Source organism: Labeo rohita, chromosome 2, assembly GCF_022985175.1.
Source record: "Labeo rohita strain BAU-BD-2019 chromosome 2, IGBB_LRoh.1.0, whole genome shotgun sequence".
Taxonomy (NCBI): domain Eukaryota; kingdom Metazoa; phylum Chordata; class Actinopteri; order Cypriniformes; family Cyprinidae; genus Labeo; species Labeo rohita.
In genome coordinates this window covers 2295835-2317552 of record NC_066870.1, presented here as the reverse complement: position 1 = coordinate 2317552, position 21718 = coordinate 2295835, and the positions used below count along the sequence as shown (strand labels likewise).

General features: G+C 36.4%; 1 protein-coding gene across 1 annotated transcript in view; it reads right to left on the bottom strand.

Moving 5' to 3' along the window:
• Positions 1-3481: 3481 nt before the first annotated feature.
• cacna1eb (calcium channel, voltage-dependent, R type, alpha 1E subunit b) overlaps positions 3482-21718 on the bottom strand; it is a 411785-nt gene continuing 393548 nt past the window's right edge. The window contains 19 exon segments of the mRNA XM_051122724.1: positions 3482-4391; positions 5683-5828; positions 6187-6277; positions 6528-6633; positions 6919-6965; positions 7136-7236; positions 10422-10529; positions 10665-10770; positions 10876-10972; positions 14710-14732; positions 14734-14838; positions 16603-16777; positions 17016-17107; positions 17766-17831; positions 18045-18164; positions 18781-18861; positions 20034-20144; positions 20303-20467; positions 20662-20863. Of these exon segments, the coding sequence (XP_050978681.1) occupies positions 3834-4391; positions 5683-5828; positions 6187-6277; positions 6528-6633; positions 6919-6965; positions 7136-7236; positions 10422-10529; positions 10665-10770; positions 10876-10972; positions 14710-14732; positions 14734-14838; positions 16603-16777; positions 17016-17107; positions 17766-17831; positions 18045-18164; positions 18781-18861; positions 20034-20144; positions 20303-20467; positions 20662-20863 (2500 nt within the window). The 3' untranslated portion in view covers positions 3482-3833.

The following is a 21718-nucleotide window of genomic DNA, read 5'->3' as shown; positions in this document are numbered from 1 at the left end:
ATGCCTCTGTCTTCCTTTTGTATTAGTAGTATTGAAGTTTTCATTAAGAACTGGCTTCATATAGGAGACACTAACGTGGTCTTCTCTTGTGAATGCATCTGTGAAGTCCAGCAGTGGTCCAGTCCAGCAGCCTTCAGCATATTCACAGCATTGTTTGTTGTTCTAAAGACTACTTGTATCTCATCTAGGCTGGGCCACAAGTCTGTTGTTGCTGTATAATATTCCACTTGTGACAGCTCATCTTCAGCTCTGTTGCCTTGCATTTCTCATAGATTTCCGGGTTGCCAACTTGAGGATAATAGCTGAGTGATGGTATTACCTACCACTTGTCAAGCAATCGGATCAAGTGTATTAATTGGTACCATGTCTTCAGTGTTTTAACTTATATGGATGCTGTACAGTCAGCAAGAGCTCTGTTATTCCCTCTGTCTTATTGCTGTCAGTGTATTAGGTTTAAACCTTGGATCAACAGTTAAGGCCATACCCAGCAGGACTTTAGTGGTGGGATCCTGATGTTTGGCTGTGCAGAAGACAACCATTTAAGAATGTCGTCATTGTTTTTGTTAGCTCAGAGTCATTATTCAGTTTCAAGATACTGACCTCCAACTGAGAGCATCAGTGAGGTCTTTCAGTGGATTCAGTGTTCTTTTCGTAGACTCCATCACATTAATGTTTTGCCATTATGGCATCAAATGCCTCGTCGTCCTGTCTGCCTTCAGTACCTGAGAAATGGCCTTTTCCTGGTCAAGCACTCCCTCAGTCATGTTGAGTCTGGAACATCATTGTGTTGGTGACTCAGTGATGAGTTTCTGCTGAGGTAGTTTCATCTCAGTTTAAGCATTACTCCCATACTTTTCTTCCAGGTGAAAGAGAATGTACTGACCACTTTTTTGCATATACACTGATGAGCCAAAACATTATGACTACTCATAGGTGGAGAACCTATCAACAGTGGTCTGAGGAGGGGCAAACCACAAATCGGTGACAGCATGTAGGATGTCGCAAGGCTTATCGATATTAGAAGGTCTGTGTGGCTGTAATTTTAATAATGCCGAAAGCCTCTAGAATGGGTACACGAGCAACGGCACTGGACCTTGTAGAAGTGGAATAAGGTTGTCTGGTCTGATGAGTCCTGTTTTCTTTCACATCATGTTTGCTTGGGGAAGTAATGGCACAAGGATACTTTGTGGGTAGATGACAAGCTGGTCGAGGGACTGTAATGCTCTGGGCAATTTATTTATATAGATGTCAATTTGACACATGCCACCTGCCTAAACCTCATTGCAGACCAGGTACACCAGTGGTCACCAACTCAATTCCTGGAGGGCCACAGCTCTGCAGAATTTAGCTCCAACCATCTCCAACTCACAACTGCTTGGAAGTTTCTAGTAATCCTGAAGACCTTGATTAGTTGGATCAGGTGTGTTTGATTAGAGTTGGAGCAAAACTGCAGAGCTGTGGCAAAGCAGTATAATTTTTTAATGGAAACTTACTTTTACCATTAGTTACATGAGGCAACAATTTAGAATAAAGAATTTAACAGCTTGCATATTTGAAGGCGACTTTATTTTTGGGACTATGCATTACTTCACGAAGAGCTTACGAACTACTAGCTACATTCTGCCTTATGAACAACTGGTGCAACCAAAAAACATATAGATTTAGTTAAAACTAGCTAGTAGTTATTAAGCCTCTAGTGTGGACTAACAGTGCAACCCTACCCTGATCTCCAAATTCTCCAGATGTTAATCTTATTGAGCATTTGTGGCGGCTCCACCTCACAAGACACATGAAGGATCTATAATAAATTAATTAATAAATTATTATAATTAGAATTCATTACATTTATGTAGTGCTTTTCTGCTTTCCTGCTTTTCTAAACGCTCTGCATTGTTGGGGGAAACTCCTCGTCCACCATCAGTGTGCAGCATCCACTCGGATGATGCAACAGCGGCCATAGTGCTCCAGAATGCCCACCACACTCCAGCTTATTGGTGGAGAGGAGAGTGATGAAGCCAATCAGTAGGTATGGGGATGGATAGGAGGCCATGATGGTCAGAGGCCAAATTTGGCCAGGATGCCGAGGTCACACCTCTGCTCTTTTCGAAAGACATCCTGGGAGTCAGGACCTCGGTTTAACGTCTCATCCGAAGGGTGGTGCTGATCGATAGTATAGTGTCTCTGTCATTATACTGGGGCAATAGGACCCACACAGGCTACAGGGTGAGCTTCCCTCGCTGGCCTCACTAACACTTAGTTTTTCCTGGAGGTCTCCCATCTGGGTATTGACCAGGCAAAACACTTCTTAGCTTCACTGGGTGACCAGTATTGGGCTGCAGGGTGATATGGTTGCATCTGCTACTAGTGTCTTGGTGCCAGATACCACAGGACTCCTTTAGGGACCTTGTAGAGTCCATGACAGGGACAGTACTGTTTGACATGTGCTGTTTTTGTTACATAATATTGTTACTGATTTGACTGATTGCATCTATTCACATTAATTTATCATTACACCTCTATTAAATGTACAATTTAAAGTCTATAGGCTCAATTTCTGCATTATACTGTTGAACTACCACTAACAATATTTTAGACTTGTCCCTCAGTTTGTAAAAATGTAAAAAAAAAAAAAAAAAAAAAAAAAAAAAAAAATAATGTTAAATGTATTTACATAGAACCCCCTAAGATGATGTTTTTATAGCATTTACCAGCAGGGTTTAACCACTTGGTAATTTATGATTTGTTTTAAAGGTAAAATAGCTCAGCAATGGTGGGCAGGGTTACTAAAAATAGCCTTTGGCAACCAGTTTGGGTATTTGCACTCATTGTCGAGCAACTGGCAATACAATCTTGCAATAGGGGTAACCTTGTTTTGAAAAAAAAAAGGTAAAAATAAGAGAATACTACGGGAGAGAAGTTACCAAGAAACAAAAACAGCAGAAAACTAAAACAGGGTAAAAAGACAATATTTTATTAATTTAAACATAAAGTTATCAGGATGCTTATCCATTCAAATTCAGTAACAAAAATTCAAATTCCAAGTAGCCTGAACGAAAAGATTAAATAACATATTTTCAAAGAAGAAATCGTTTATTTTTAAAAACACTTCCTGAATTGACTGTGACATCAAATTTGACTCCGATACCTTTTACCTTTGTCAAAATTTACGTTTGAAAACCCCTTTACAAGACATTCATCTAAGCTAAATTTAAATGTTTAATAATTAAAGCCTCAGCTGTAAAATCTTTTTTTCTTCTTTTCCATTTTAACAGTATTTTATGGAAAAACATGAACAGTTGACAAATTGCTTTTTGTTAAATTGTTTTATGAAATTAACTTTAAAAGTCAAGTTGCATTTAGTTACAATGGCCTACCCAGTTTAGAAATTGGATTTAAACTTCAAACAAAGTATCTGCATTATCAGCGAATTTCAATAATGTGGCACAGAGATGAATTTAGAAACAAATGGTATTTTGGTAGCAAAAAAAAAAAAAGACATTAAACTTAAGAAACCGAGAAAAAAGACGTTAAACATAAGAAACGGAGAAAAAAACAAATGAAGCACTTTAAACCATCAACTTACTATTCCCAGCTGGAAATAAAGCACTTAATACCTGAATTGGGCCTCAAATGTAAATGCATGGGTTGCTTTCCAAACTCACTATCTGATGAGAGAATATAAATATGAAGTCTTTCCATTGCTCATTTCATTGAACACATTTAATTTGTATATCTATAAAACACCTCTTGAATATTGTGAAGATCAGCATCCGCCTCAGTGTCCTCCTCGATATCTACATTTGTCCCGTTATGTCTCTGTTCTACTGACTGATCTAGTATTTGTCATCATCTATATCGCTGAGCGTTTCACCGCCAGCGAGAGATACGCTCTGTGCCAATCTCTTCCGGAAGTGTCCGTTGGGCACCTGCCAGCCTATCCGTGACCTCGTGCGCATCGAGGCGCTGACCGTGTTCGCGCGGCCTAGGCTGGTGGCCACCGCTGCTTCAAAGGTAAGAGTTTCCATAGGAGCGGTAGAATCGGGGCTGTGTTCTTCCTCTTGCAGGGCGAGGAAGGACTCCGAAGGATAACGGCGAGCGGGTGAACCCAGATATTCACCCACTTCAAAATGGGTACTTTCCTGCTGTCTGGCTTCCTGGTCTTCCGCGCCATCATCCCATAAAGCAGTACTACAGCACCCAATCATCTGCTGGACGGTTGCGTCGTCGTCATCATCATCATCATCGACGTGTGATGAAGGTTGCGTGTGGCACACTAAGGGTGAGTAGGAGATGTGAGGGCGTGAGCAGGTGGATGTCTGGGACATGCGACGCTTGCCACTCGGGGTGCTGGACTCTGAGGTGGAGGGAACAGGGCTTTCGGAGCTGTTTCCCTGTGGAGAAATCAGATTTCAAGTATTTAGGACTGTAATCCAATTAATGTCATGTAAAGTTAAGCTTATAGTAGCTTAAAGGAGAAGTCCACTTCCAGAACATAAAATTACAGATAATGTACTCACCCCCTTGTCATCTAAGATGTCCATGTCTTTCTTTCTTCAGTCAATAAGAAATTATGTTTTTTGAGGGAAACTTGAATTGTCTCCATATAGTGGACTTCAATGGTGCCCCCAAGTTTGAACTTCCAAAATGCAGTTTAAATGCAGCTTCAAATGGCTCTAAATGATCCCATTTGAATGATGAGGAAGGGTCTTATCTAGCAAAATGATTGGTCAACTGACAATTTATATACTTTCTAACCTCAAATGCTCATCTTGTCTAACTCTGCGAAGTGCATGCGTACTCTGTGTAATCCGGGTCAATACAGATAGGGTATGTCGAAAAGCTCCCATCTCATTTTCTCCTCCAACTTCTAAATCATCCTACTTCGTTGCAGGTGTACTGATCCAGTGTTTACAAAGTGAATTTGCAAAGAAGATCAAATGCCCTTTACAAAAAAAGGTAAAACAGCGATGTAGGACAATTTTGAAGTTGGAGAAGAAAACGAGATGGGAGTTTTTTGAAATACCCTGTCTTGACCCGGAATACACAGAGCTCACGCAGAGCTAGACAAGATGAGCATTTGAAGTTAAAAAGTATATACATTTTCAATTTGTTAAGAAAATGACCAATCATTTCACTAGATAAGACCCTTCTTCCTCGGCTGGGATCGTTTAGAGCCATTTGAAACTGCATTTAAACTGCATTATAAGTTCAAACTTGGGGGCACCATTGAAGTCCACTATATGGAGAGAAATCCTGGAATGTTTTCCTCAAGGAACATAATTTCTTTACGATTGAAGAAAAAAAGACATGAACATCTTGGATGACAAGGGGGTGAGTAAATGATCTGTAAATTTTAAGCTGGTAGCTGGTTTCTAGATGGCCTAAGCTAGTCATCTGCTGATTGATTAGCCACTATGTTCCAAAAACCAGCTTGACTGGAGTCTCATGAGTCTCTGAGTTTCATTGCTCAGTTTCTCAATTTGGATCTGGATCTTGGCTTAAAATAGATCAGGGTTTCCATGGGTCTTAAAAAGCTCTCAGCTCTCTTCTTTCATTTTTAACTGTCCAGCAGAGGGCAGCATTTGCAGCATAATGTTCAGTTACACTTTTTTCCCCTCAAAAAGCTGTGCAAGATCATGTGAAAGAACCTTTACAAATAGATGTTTTGAGCTCTTTGTTTACCTGTCTGGTGACCCCATGTATGCGCTCCTCACTAGGAGAGCGGGAACGGGATTTTGAGTTTGAGTTATCCGGGGAAAGTAAGAACCGTTGTTCTTTTGGTCGTCCTCGCACCTTTTCCATGTACTGTGTCTGGTCTGAGTGGGACACTGTCAATTGTGAAACAGTCAACATACAGGAGATTAACTATAGCAAACACTGAGATTTATTTCATATCTTATACTTCATATATTCCAAAGCAGATCAAAGGGTAAGTTCTTTTACTATATGTGTATTGTATGTGTGAGAGAAAGGTTATAGTTAATATTTTCCAATGTACTTAAAGTAATATGCTGTCACTTTCAGAACTTCCTCCTAGTCCTCTTGAGTGTTTGACGTATGTGCATGCATTTTATCATCTCTTGTCTCTTGCATAGTGACTCATTGGTCGAGCGTTGGCTGGTGTATTTGTGTATTCTGGAGTTGTGCTACATCTTCTCACTTTACAAGCGAAATGCAGTAACCAACCTGCAGCTTTGTAGCTCTTGTGTCTGGTTCTGAATGCATGTTCAGGTGGGCGATCTTCCCCCCACACGCCATTCAATCCTGATTCATCAACCTGCGCATCAGCATCACATTAGATCAGTGCAACATCTTGTCGGTCTATAACTCATCGTTCCATAGTTTACTTTTTACTATTTGTAATACTGTATGACTCAGAATATCTATTCCGAGAAAATGTTTCCGCTACTTTAATTGTTAACCTCTTGATAACATACTAATGTGTTGTTTAACCTAGAAATCAGATGAGAAGAATTTATTTTTCCCGTCAACTATTTCAACAGGAAGAAAACCTTGTTTTTTGATACCTGAGAGACATCGTAGTCTTCACTGCTGTCTGTACGCTGGGTTATGGGCTGCAATAACAGCTCCTGTGGTGATATAGGGCTTAAAGCCACAAACCCTCCACTGGTCCTACAACACAGAGCCACATCTTTAATACATACACAATACTGTTAGTGAAACCTTAAACATATATAATTTTATATATATTATATATTATATATATATAATGCATTATTCTGTGTACATAACACTATAGTTTATAACATGTTTTTATGGTATTAAGCAGTAATGATTTAGCACATTTGTATGGTGCCATATACTCACAAAATCAAACATGCATTGGAGTATATATTAATACAGTTCAGTAATGTGTTATATTAAACATGACCCTTCTTTGAAGACAACAAAACTTACAAGGCTGATCCAGCGCTGTGAGATATCAGGGGCAAGGTGGGACTTCGCTGTACAAAAGAAAAAAAAAATAGTGTGAAATTATTAAAAAGACAAACCCTTAAACTGTAGTATATACACAAACTATGCAAAAATAAATAAATAAATAAATACATAAATAAATAAATATATATATATATATATATATATATATATATATGTATATATATATTCAGCCTACCTGTGCCTCAATCTGTTGCCTTAACTTCTTGGCTTTGCTCTGTTTAAAGTAATCCATGATCATCATAGAAGCATAGATCTTTCCAACGGTCATGTCCGTGTCTTAATACACACACACAAAGACACACACAATCATCATGGAAGTAAACTGATTAATTTGCATAAACCATCTTTTAAACATAAACCAGTTTAATACTCATAACAGTTAAACAGGTATCATGTAATACTTACAAAGCCCCCAAAAAGACAAGGTGAAAAATTACTATTGCAAAAAAAAACTTGCTTTGTAGTGCAAAACCTGTAGTATAAATACTATGAGGTGGGATACAACACTATATTTCAGTGCTTTTGTGAGCAAACAAAGAAGTTTCTATGGAGAGTGCAAATATTTTGCAAGAGAATGCAGTTTCTCAGGATTGTTTTTTCCTCATATCTCATATTTTGTTTTTCAATCACCATGACTCCTTAGGGGCTTGGAAAATTCCTATACACTCAACGGCCACATTGTTAGGTACACCGACGGACCAAAACGGAGACTTACGTGGCTCTGCGTATCCTTGATCACCATGTAAACAATAACATTATTGTGACTGGCGCTGATCCTAATGATTTAAATAATTGCAGGCCTATTTCTAATCTCCTTTTTGTTTCAAAAAGAGCAGTAGCAGATCAACTTGAATCACATCTGCAAAGTAATGACATTTATGAGCATTTTCAGTCAGGCTTCCAACCCAAACACAGCACAGAAACAGCTCTTGTTAAGGTTATAAATGATCTTCTCCTAGCTGCTGATTCTGGTCTTCTGTCTATTCTCATTCTTTTAGATATTAGCGCTGCCTTCGATACTATTAATCACTCAGTACTATTGGAACGGCTGGCCTGCATAGGAATAGCTGATAACACGCTTCTTTGGTTTTTATCTTATTTAAGTGATAGAAAACAGTTTGTGCAGCTTAAGAATACACGTTCAGATCCTGTCTCAGTTACTCATGGTGTTCCACAGGGGCCTGTGTTGGGTCCGCTTTTATTTATCATTTATATTTTACCTCTTGGTAAAATATCTTGTCTTTCGTTCTTATTCATTTTCATTTTTACGCTGACAACACACAAGTATATATTTCTACAAGACCTAATGTTTCTCTTCCCCCTCTTGACCTTAAGATAAAACACCAATAAAACAGAAGCTCTCATTGTGGGTTCTAGGTCTGTTTTATCTGAAACTCAATCTTTTACCTTGCTTATTGATAATTGTCCAGTTAACTTTTATACTCAGGTGAAAAGTTTAGGAGTTATACTGGATGGTTTGCTTTCGTTTGGTTCTCATATTAGTAATATTTCATGTTATATCGTTACATAGATTAGTAATATCTCACACATTTTTTCATTTATGCAACATTGCTAGACTTCGTTCTTCACTCTCTTAACATAGTACTGAAGTGCTTATTCATGCATTGGTTACATCTTGGATTGATTATTGCAATTCTCTTTTATTTGGCATTCCTGAGAAACAACTTCATCAATTACAGTTAATCCAGAATTCAGCAGCTAAGATTGTTACCCGCTCATGTTCTTTTGATCATATAACTCCAATTCTTTTTCAGCTGCATTGGCTTCCTGTTTGTTATCATGTACATTACAAAATGCTACTTCTTACATACAAAGCTATTCATAATTCTCTTCATTATCTTTCAGATCTTCTTCATTTGTACACTTCTTTGCACTCTTTAAGATCATCTTCTGCAGACTTATTGACTGTTCCAAATTTCAAGTTGAGTTCCTTTGGTGGTAGGGCTTTTAGCTGTGCAGCGCTGAAGTTATGGAACTCTTTACCTTTGCAAATTCGCCAGCTGGATTCAATTTTCCATTTTAAAGCTCAGATTAAAAACTGTCTGCTTAGAATAGCTTTTAATGATCTACTTGTTTAATGTGTTATAATGTTTGTGTTTGTGTTTTACATTTGTATTTTATTGTTTTGTTTTATATTGTACGGTGTCCTTGAGTGTTTTGAAAGGCGCCTATAAATAAAAGGTATTATTATTATTATTATTATTATTATTATTATTATTATTATTATTATTATGAATGGTCATGTGACATGCGTTTTCTGTTGTGTAGTGCGGACAGCAATTGTTTCTGAAATGCTGTGAAAACAGCAATGTAGAGGATGGTTTTCATTTTAACAACGCAAAAACGCACAAGTGTAAACGTGGCCTGAGGCTATGATTCACACGGGATCACCAAAACTGGACAACAGATAACTTAAAGAGTTGCCTGGCCCATTTCTGCTGCAACATTCAGATGGGAGGGTCAGAATTTGAACAACTTGCCATCATGTCAATATGAAATAAAATTATGTCAATATGGAATAAAATCTCTAAGGAATGTTTCCAGCATGTTGTTGAATATATGCCACAAAGAATTAAGGCAGTTCTAAAGGCAAAGAAGGTGGTATTAGCAAGGTAAAGTGGCCAGTGAGTGTATATGGAAGTATATCTTATATTAGTTTGATAACAGGTTGTCAAGAAGGTGGTTCTTCTTTTTCAAAAGTCAGACTCAAAGACATAAAATACCTGAGGCAGGTGGAGGTAACTCAACTCAAAAATGTTCTTTAGTCAGAGCAATCTCCCTTCTTTGGAATTGGCCAACTCTATGTTACATGCACGGCCCCTTCTACCAGATTTTACATTATTAATTAGTGTCTTTTTGTGTCCTGGTGCTCTTTAAAGAATGAAGACGAGGTCTGTTCATCTGATTCATTCAGGAACGTTTGGACGCATATCTGACTCCATTCATGCTGTAGAAATTATGTTATGCTATAGCATACATCCTCTTCTCTAGAAACGCTTGCACGTTCTTATTGAGGATTGTTCATGTGCTGATCTTAGCTTCTGTAAAGAGTATTGATGATCTGCAGGCTGTTTCATTTAAAAGACCCTGTTTGGAGTATGCTCCAGGGTTCTCTGAAGTAATACTACTACAGGACAGAGGTACAGATAGCCTGAGGTGCTATCTATGCCTTTTAGGTTACAGGTAGAGCAGGAGTCTCCAAACTTGGTTCTGGAGGGCCGGTGTCCTGCGGAGTTTAGCTGCAACTTGCCTCAGCACCCTACCTGGAAGTTTCTAGTATCCCAAGTAAAACACCGATTAGCTGGTTCACGTGTGTTTAATTAGAGTTGAAGCTAAAGTCTGCAGGACACCAGCCCTCCAGGACCAAACTTGACTCGGGTACTACAGCAGTACAACTCATGAGGGCCCTATTACTATTTACCATTGCATCTGAGTCTCACCTTTGTTGATGGGTACCAGCAGATCCAGAGTCTTTTGGGACAGGTGTGGCCAGATGACACTTATCTCCTTCTGCAATTCAGTGTCCAACTGTACCCGGTCCTCACCCCCTGACAGGAAACATATGGTCTCAGATAAGAGACTAATATAGTAGATAGTTAAAAAAACTGAAGAACATGCATGCATTGCGTTCTCCAAAAATATACAGGTAAGTTTAATCCTTTTGTCACTTATGTCGTTCTGACCTCTAGCAATTTTTATCTCCAGTGCAGTGCGGATCAGGGACATCAGTGTGGATGTGAAGTGAACCGTCATGTCCTCATCAACTGGCATATTCATCAGCACCAGTCTCTGCCAATTGCAGCACAGCATGGTTGCAAATATTAATGATCTAAAATGCTCAGGTTTTTAAGAGCTGAACAATGAAATACATTTGCCGAGATAAAACTTGGCTACCTTGTAGGCAATTTTGGCAGGACACTTCTTTCCCAATCCAAGAGGTGGAGACATGTGGGTTAGCATCTCATACATGGCAGTGTAGTGAATACGGCCACTAAAGGAAAAGTAGAAGCATTTAATTCTTTGTTTCTTAAATGAATGATGGAGAATAGCATGTACTCTTCTCTATGATTACATAGCACATTTCGAAAGAAATGTTTTCAAAATATTTCACATTCTTTTGCTGTGCAGAAAAGACATTGTTTCCTCTAAACTTCTGAATGTACACGAAACAAAATACAGTAAATCCAATTCAAGAAAACTGTGATTATTAATTTCTCCAGAATGAAAGTGGCTGTCTTTATGGGTAAGATTGAGTCATTCATTCAACAGATTTGATCAAAAACACTAATTCATTCAGATACAAAACACCACAACTGTGTGTTGCCAACTTTTCTCCTGGAGAGTTACTTTCCTGCAGAGATTTGTTTCAACCTGCACCAACACACTGGCCTGTCATTTTCAAGTAATCCTGAGGTGCTTGATTAAGGTTGAGTTCAATTCTGCTGGATAGTAGCTCTCCAGAGGTTTGCATTTAAAAAGAAAAAAAAAGAAAGAAATGGTTTACAGGTGCAGGGATGGAAATTCTCACCTTTCATTTGCCCTGCTGCAACAAAGTTATGTAAAGCGATGTGTGCGGATGAGAGAAAAAATATCCTGCCACAGAAAGGAGGCATTATTTTTGGGGAGAGGGACAGAATCTGCTTAGATTTCTACCTGTGGGTTCTTGTAGACAGGAGTGGGACAAAATGTGAAAGTTGCAGAACAAATAGAACATTGCTTTCTGCTAAGAATTCCATCCTGTACAGACCTTTAGTAGGCTTCTTGATTCTCAGTTTTTGCTTTGTTTTTTGGGCCACATTGGCTACGAGAAAAGCTATTTTTGCACTACACACTGATCTCTGGCTGTCTAAATTTGGCTTTATCCTTGGTACTCTTGATGCCAAAATGATCTTCAGTTCCTGCTGCTGAAAAGAAATACCCGATGCTACATATGAAGTTTAATGAGTTTATGGAAACTATTATGTTAATTGTGAAAGTGAAATATGACGTAATGTTAACACAAACATTAATGTTTGTATACACAATAAAAATGAATAGTATTATTTTTTAAAAAAAAAACCTTTTCACCAAATCACCCATGCATCTAAAATACTGTACATAGCTAGTCCAAATAAATAAATAATTTTTCTAACTCCCTATCACTGAATTACAGCCTTTCAACAAAAATCTCCATAGAACCCAAGCCACTCTTGACAATAAACCCTATTCAGAGTACTTTCCTTTCGTTTTTTTAATTCATTGTACACCTATATCTTTGCAGAGTCTTTACAAGACAACATATCTTTCCAAACCTGTATTCAGTTCCACACTCAATTCAATTTAAAATCTTTTATGTAACAGTTTATTATCTTAAATGTGTTTATTGCAATTGTTAAAGATAATATAATTTAACATCTTTGGCGGTCCAAAGCAAAGCAAAGCAAAAAAAAAAAGAAAAAAAACTAACAACCATGGACTGGAAACTAATGAATACAAATATTAATTGAAAATAAATAAATAAAAATTAAATTACAGTTCAAACTACTCTAAACATAGGTACTCAGATGCTCTTGTATAACATGCATTAATGAGTTCCTTCAATTTCCACAGTTTTTTTTATTTTTATTTTTTATCCTACTGAGTTTAAACTAGCTATGGCTTTTTTTTTTTTTTTTGACATGGAAAGATTTTACCTTTATCACCTTCAAGGCAGGTAGCTTCAAGACTTATTAACTTATTTTATTTAATTTTTTTAGGTGATAACTTTGATTAGGGCTGCAACAACTAATAATGAAAAGCAGTTGATTTTTCCATTACTGATCTGTCAAGTTGTAGCGATCTGCACACAGAACTTTTATTGACGGCACTTTAGAGTAGTGAAAACACATTGTTATGACTTTTTTTATGATTTTAAGGGATTTTTTTAAGTAATAAAAAAATAAAATAATTCAAATAAAATAAAAATTTAAAAAATAAAAGCATGCATGTAAACATGCTTGCAGGTCAACCAGACAAAGCGCAATAGAAATAGAGAAATCTATAAAACATTAATTAAAAAAAAAAAAAAAAAAACTGTAAAAATAATTAAAAAAAATATTATTTAAAATTACAGTAAACATTAAATTTACAAAATTGTTTACTTCACTGAAATTCTATTTTTTTCTTACAAGGAAAATAATGGTACCAGACATGTAAAAAGATATAATTAAATAAATAAAAGAAAATACAGTAACACATTATTGTTATGCCCACTAATCTACTCTGATGTTATAATCTGCATAATGTTCTACTAGTCTAAATTTGTAATTTATATATATATATATATATATATATATATACACACAGTATATATAATATTTAAATTTATAAATACTTTTAATACCCCTCAATTTGAATTTGGAAGAGAACATAAGGCAAAATATATATATATATATATATATATATATATATATATATTGTCAAATCAAATACATTTTTTTACATAATTATTTAAAGGAAAAAAAAAAGTTGCAGCCCTAAAATACCACAAAGAAGGATGTTAGGGTAGGCACATACAAACCCACCTTTATTTGAACAATCGAGGCCCTGTCTTCCTTAATGCGCCTTTTCATCTGACATGACATCATCCTTCCTTTGAAAGCCTGTAAACAGAAGGATGTGGCCTTCAGCTTCACTTACAAGGGACACCTATTTGCTCACAGTCATCCACTGACTTCTAAAGACTACACTAAATTCCATCTCAATTCCAGTCTTGAAGAATGCAACAATAACTGCAAGATCGGCTTCCATTAGCCTAGAAGAATTTTAGACTTTCTAAGTATCGGCATTCTGATGTGCATTAATTGCCAGCGGCTCACAGTAAGCCCCGAATCCAATCCAGGCCAGTTTTTGTTCTTGCAACGCACAGGAATCCAAGGCCCGTCAGAAAATTTCAGCAATTTCACCACCACAAAACTGAAAACATCCACCCGTGTGTGCAGCGGTGAGCAATGTAGCCAATGTTCTGTGCATTTTTGGTTCAAACAACTATATCATTTGAATCAAGCACACAAAAGCCATCACCATAGTCTGTCAATCTGGCAAAACACAACAACAACCGTCAAATCTGAACATCTACCAAAAATAATAAAAGTCCCACTCCTCCATGGATTCTGCTTGAGGTTTCAACCTTCATGACGATTTCATGCACGCCTAAGTTTTTGGTAACACTTCAATAATCCATGTTAGACATTCTACTAACTGTTTACAACTATATGTCAACTAGCAGTCAGAGTATTAGTAGACTGCCTGCTTAATATCTGCTAACACTTTATTCGATGCTCCCAAAACAGATCGTTCTGACTATATGTAACCTTGCACATACATGTCAACTCATTCTACTAACCCTAACCCTAATACTCTATGAGAGTTAGTTGACATGTTGTTGCAAAGTTACTTATAGTTAGCGAATGTCTACAGTGGACTCTCATAAAAAAAAAAAAAAAAAAAAAGTGTAATCAATTTTTTTCTCATTTTTATGTGAGTTTTAAACATTCATATAAACTTGAGTTGAACTAGTGAAACAGAGTTGCATCTGTATAAATGAATAAACCATGTGAAGAAAAAAAGAAACATGATTGTGGATGTTAATGAGCAGCAGCTGCTAGTGAAGAGCCTCTATGCGTATGACAGTAAGAACAGTAACAATCATTAGAAGCTGCATTATAATTTGCATTATAATAGGTACAGTAGGTGATCTGTTGCGCTTACCATGCTGCTCGGTCATATTCCCCCCCAGATGCGCACAAACTCATCCAGATGGTGAGGTCCCAGAATGGATGAGTCTCGGGTCAAATACTCAAAGTTGTCCATAATCACAGCCACGAACAGATTCAGCATCTTAGGAGAAATAAAATGGCAAAATTATTGTTTTAGACCAAGTCCACACGTTATTAATGTAATAACAAACTAACAATTATTTTTTATTTGGCTATAATTTAAACTTACAACATAAATGTAAGTAAGTGTAAGTAAGTGTAAGGGAGAGTGGGTTAAGATGTTTCAGTTTTTTAAAAACCTTTTTAAAAACCAAGTAAAGACAAATAAATGAACACAATTAATAAAATTGTTATTTTAAAATTATTAGCAGCACTTCATACTCTGGAAATACAACTTCAAACCATTGTTTTTAATTCATTTTACAAAACAAACAATAAACAAACAAAACGCAATGCACTAAACCTTTAAAATATTGAAATAACATTTACATACACCTGGAATCTGCAAAATGTTATTTTACCAAAACAAGAGAGATCATATAAAATGCATGGTTTTTTTGTCTTTTGTTTTTTAGTACTGATCTAATTAAGATATTTCACATAAAAGATGTTTACATATAGTCCACAAGAGAAAATAACTGTTGAATTTATAAAAATGACCCTCTTCAAAAGTTTACATACGCTTGATTCTTAATACTGTGTTGTTACCTGAATTATTTTTTTTTTTTTTTTTTTAGTGATAGTTGTTCATGAGTCCCTTGTTTTTCTTGAAAGTTAAACTGCCCGCTGTTCTTCAGAAAAATCCTTTAGGTCCCAGAAATTCTTTGGTTTTTCAGCATTTTTGTGTATTTGAACCCTTTCCAACAATGACTGTATGATTTTGAGATCCATCTTTTCACACTGAGGACAACTGAGAGACTCATATGCAACTATTACAGAAGGTTCAAACACTCACTGATGCTCCAGAAGGAAAAACCATGCATTAAGAGCCAGGGGTTAAAACTTTTGAACAGAACGAAGATGTCTACATATTTCCTATTTTGCCTAAATATTATATTTTTTATATATTACTGCCCTCCAGAAGTCAACAAAATAAGTTTAATTTACCCTGATCTTTAAATTAAAAAAAAATTTCACCCCAGGCTCTCATAACTTTTCATTCTGGAGAATCAGAAAGCGTTTGATTTCATATTCTGGTCAGTACTAAATAAAAAAGATTCTGCAAGGTGTTTGTGAACTTTTGACTTCAACTGTATATAATCTACCAATTAGCTCTGAAAAATCTGTTCAAATATTTCAAAGGGAAACATGTTTTCTGAACTCATTGGCAAATATTTGCTCTTGTGATAACAAGCCCATTTAATTTTGTTACATTTCTCAGAAAACAAGACTGAGTATCTTAATTTTACATCTCAAATAATGTATCTTGATTTAAGGATGTTTAGACATTTGTACTGGAAAACAAGACAAAACATAACAAAATGCAACATTTAATGCCACGACTTTATAGATTTAAGACTTTCTACTCTGATTTAAGAACTTTTTAAGGCCTTTATTTGTGGAACAGCAAATGAAGACCATTTTAAGACCTGCAGAAACATTGTATAACCTCTTATTTATTTAAAAAGAAAAAAAAAAAAATAGAAAAGAAAATATATCTTGTCCTGTTTAGCCTGTGTATTAATCTAGCTTATACTTTAAATTTGTCATTGTTTACTATCAATATTTTAGGCTTTTATGACAAATTGCTTTCTACTAATTTCATCTGCTGTATCTGCTACAGCAGGCATCCCACAATATAACTGGTTGTATTTGTTTGCCCCTGTCTACCCTACCCTCTCCAATACATTTCAGAATTCTGAACAGAATTTTGATAGATTCTTACCAAAAACGAGCTGAAAAAGATGAATGAGACAAAATAGAAATAGGCAAAGTCCGTGCCACAGCCCCCCTCATGATCTGGAGAGGTGAATGGTGGTGGTATTGAAGGATCCAGTTCACACTCCTTTCCTCCGAGACACGAGAGCATGATCTCTTGCCACGACTCTCCTGTGGCGCTTCTGCAAGACGCAAAGTAATATATCTACCCAGGAATGAGTCACCAAACACTAGAGCACTCAAACACCTCTCAAGTCTTGTAAAAACATAATGAGTCAGAATGATGACAGAATTTTCAGTTAGAGGTTAACCGTACACTTCATTAAGTGTAAACAAAATAAACAATACTGCACTAATTCTACTAAAAATAAAAAGAAAACAACAGTAAATCTATTTTCTCTCAGTGTTTGGTGACCTTACCTAAAGAGCAGCATCAAGGCACCAAAGAATGTCTTGAAATTGTTGTGTTGATTAATGTGGCTTTCATCGTTCAATTTAATATTTCCAAATACCTAAAGAATAAGATATGACAGATTATTAAAATCAAATATATTGTCTACACGACAGAATGTATTTCATATCACTACTTAAAGAGCCAGGTCATCAAAAATTCTTGTACATGTCATCAAAAATCAAAACAATATAAATAATAAAATTTAGGAAAAATGGAAACATTGAAAAAAGTTGGTTAAAACATTGTCTAGCCTTCAAAACACTTGGACACACACAACCCACAAATACAGATAAATGAAGCTAAATCAGACAGAGTGCACCTGCTGGAAATGAATTAGAAGAACAACTAAATTAATCATTTGTAGAGACTGAACTGCCAAAATACACATACACTCTTAAAAATAAATGTTCTGTATTGGCATCAATAGTTCTATGAAGAACCTTGATCATCCATAAACCTTTCAAATCCATTAAAAGTTCTTTATAATTGAAAAGGTTCTTTAGATTTTTTTTTTTAATGTTCTTTAAAATGGTTCTTTTAGGAACTGTTCACTGAAAGGTTCTTTGGGGAACAAAAATGTTTCTTTTATGACATCACTGCAAAAACACCCTTTTGAAACCCTTTTTTAAAAGAGTCTACGTTGTGAAGTTTGGGAAAATATATGGCTAATACCAAAAATTACAAAGTGTAGTGGTAAAGTAAAATAGAATACTCACTTGCATGCCAATAATGGCATAAATGAAGAAAAGCATGGCAATGAGTAGGCAAACATATGGAAGAGCCTGAAACACACGAAGAGAGTGGAAAAAAAGTTGTACAAAGCTTTCCTCTATTTATAATTTGCCTTTTTTTGTTTATAGTAGAGCAAAACTATTAATGTATGTTTTTCCACGACAACAACTGGACATGGAAATCAGAATTTTAAAAGTCTGTTTTTCCATGTCCATGCATACCCTAAAAAAACAGTGATGCGATTAGTTCAGATGTAATTTTACCTTGAAGGACTGAACAAACGTCCACAGCAGTATCCGTATTGTGTAGCCTTGTCTCAGTAGTTTAATGAGTCTAGCTGCCCGGAAAAGTTTCAGGAAACTCATATTGATGGTGTTCACAGACTAAATAGAAAGAAAGGAGCAAGAAACTGTTTACTTGTAATAAAGTTTCCTCGACAGACTATTTAAACATGCATCTTGTTTTAAGGATTTTTTTAAAGGATGTTAAAAAAGAGGGGGACAAAAGGCAACAAACAAGTGGCCTAGAAACCCCAGCACTGTTACACACTCCTGATCAAAGATTATAGAATACCCAAGACTTGTTACTCATATAGTTTTGAATGGGGAAAGATGCAACGCAACGTTGATTAGTAAAGTCAGCGCATCACTGCAGCTGCCATTAGAAGTCCCTGTTTCTATAGAAACAGCCAGCATTCTGAGACATGCGCTTAGTGTTGTGCATGCGCACTGGCTGATCTCACCTGAAAAATACACTTTTTAACGCTATTAGAGCATAAGGAATGATATTTATAAGGCAGTTTGTTGTCAGATTTCATTGGTGATTTCAAATATGAAATTTAATCGTAAGCTTGGTGAACAGTTTTGGAGAATTTGATGTTTCCCCATTCAAATAGATAGGAGCTGCACTTCGCTGTCTCAAAGATGGTCTCCGAGTGAAATGACTTGCTATAAAGGGACTTTGTCCTGATTCATATCCTTACATACGAAACATTCCTACCTGTAAATCTACCACAATTTCAGTAATACTGCCCAGCACAGTGATGAAGTCAAAGATGTTCCATGTGTCACGGAAGTAGTTCTGTGAGATGAGACCAGAGTGACAATAATGAAAACGATAAACAAATAAATCAATTCAGGTACGTTAAAAATGTATGCTTCTTTGAACGATACTTATTAAAGGAATGGTTTACCCAAAAATGAAAATGAAAAGTTAATTTACCCTTATCTCATGTAGGTAAACAGTAAAGAAGATGAAATCATGGTCCTTGCTGATTCATAAAATGCACTTTGAGAGTCCAAAAAAGCATATCAGGCAACACAGAATTAATACCCGTGGCTCCTGACAACATATTGTGGTCTTATGAAGCGAAACGATTGGTTTGTGCAAGAAACTGAACATTATTTACAACATTATTACCTGTAATCCAGAGCTTCAGACAAATTTGATGTCCGGTTCACAAAATAACTACTCTTCTGAATCAGTTCTTTTTGGTGAACTAGTCGAACCAGTTCACCAAATCAGACTGAATCATCTGAAACAGTTCTCAGCTCGAGCAGCACAGATCTATAAGTTACTCAATCAAATTCACTTTCAGACACCTGACAGTCACTCTGACTGGAAAAGAGCCAAAATAGCGGTGCCTTTGATCCTATGATGAATAAACTGATTCAGCTCTTCAGTTCCTCCTACAGTCACTGAGCTGAGAAACCAGTTCCAACTCAGACCGAAGACTGATGCTGAAGACTTGAATGAACCGGTGAAATTAAAGTTTTTATGGTTTCTCATGGTTTATTTAAAAATGTGAGCTGACGAAGACATTGGGTACTATAATTATATGTTAAAGTATATTTGCGTATATGTGATATCATTGCATGATTACATAAACAAACTGGTGAATCGGTTATTGGAAACCAATACCGAAACGAAAGAACCAGTTCGCAGAAAAGAATCAGATTTCTCGGTTTGCCTGAGGCTCTGGATTACAGGTAGTAATGTTTTAAATAAAGTTCAGTTTCTTATCTTTTTTCATCTTAAGACCTCAATATTTTGTCAGGAGCTATGCATTTTCAACTCTTAAAGTAATTGTATATGTTGACTTTCATTTTATGAATCACCAAGGACCTTCTTTATTGTTTTGAATAAATAAGTCATCTACATCTTAGATGGCCTGAGGGTGTGTAAATTAACAGCAAACTTTCATTTTAGGATGAACTATCCCTTTAAGATCAATGTTTTGTCTTTAAACTCACCATGAACCCAAAGGCCAAGATCTTTAAGATGCATTCCAGAGAGAAGAGCACAGTGAACGCCGTGTTAAGGTGCTTCAGGACAATATCATAGGCAGCTGGAGCCGAGTAGTACTGAAAAGCGTTACAGTTATCAATCACAAATGATGTATGTACCTCAAAACATCTCATTTGAGTTATTTCAGCTAAAGACGAAGACCAAGACCAACTGTAAAGCTCCAATTTTTCAATTTACAGAATGCTTTCCAAATATTGTATGTTGAAAGTTATACCTTCATCATGAGCACTACTGTGTTGAGTGCAATCATGACTAGAACCGTGTACTCGAATGATGGCGACACCACAAAGTGCCACAATCGGTACTGGAGGGTCTGTCTGTTCTGAGGCATGTATCTCGTTAGGGGTTTGGCACTGATAACAAAGTCAATGCATGCCCGCTGGAAGAGTGAGATAAGAAAGCAGCGAAGGAACATGCAGGTTAGTACTGCAGATTAGAAACCTTTATTTGTCATGCTTCGTTCATCTTTATTCATTACAATGGTGTTAATGTCACTAAATGATGTTAAGGGAAGTTAATAAAACCTAGCTGCATGGAAAAATATGAAAAAGATTGGGCAAAATGTATATTCACCTCGTTTTTCTCCAAGTTGCACTCCTCCATCATTTTGTCTCCCTGCTCCTGGAATGTGATGATGATGAGAGCAACAAAGATGTTGACAAAAAAGAAAGGGAAAACCACAAAGTATATGACATAGAAAATCGACATCTCCATTCGGTTTCCTCTGCTTGGCCCGTGGTTTTCCTCAGTCACATCCACCGAGTGTTGGAGAACTCTGGAAAGCATAATGAATGCATTACGTGAATTCAACCAATAATAAAACGGTCATCTTTAACCATTCATTTGCTGCTAAATGGACTGAATATGTTGCCTGTTTTTTTGTGATTCTCAGAAGTCGTCATAGTTTGGATAAAAATATAGAGAGAAATATGTTAAATTTGCCATCACTCCCTCACACTCTTTCTGTAATTGAATGCCAAGGTGATATAACTCAAAATATAGGGTTACAAATGCACATTACATTTTTTTTAAAGGAATTTTTTTTTTTTCACATTAATAACTATGGAAATGCATCATCACAGTCTGTGAAAGGGTCCATTTTCAGTATTTAAAATCTGCAGCATTAAATCTTTTTCCTGCTTCTTCACAGACATGCTGCTCAACCCACACCGAATTCATCAATGACAGTCCACATTATTTTTCCTGCCTTTTCAACCACTGATTCTTGGCATCAACTATTAAACAAACATCTCTCCACATGGATCCCAACTTAACATCACTCTTAGCAGTAACACTGTAACAGAAGAATCATAACAAACAGAGGTGGCATGCCAATTCTTGGTCTAAGCTGATGTTTTCTAAACCGATGACTATACACTCCAGAAGTAAATTGTGAACTTCTGACACAAAGTCTTCTGGCAAGCTGTAATATCTGAAAACAAGCTAGCTGGCTGCTCTCAGGGATCAGTTAATCCACCAATAATTACCAGAATTGAAGAAAATGGTTGGAACCAGCTAAGGTCTGATATAAAATCTGCTCGAAAGCGGGACTTGCAGACCTCGCAAAGGTTTCAGGAGATCTTTGACTGTGCACACAGTTGCAATTACCGGCATCAGGGCTTTCATAACC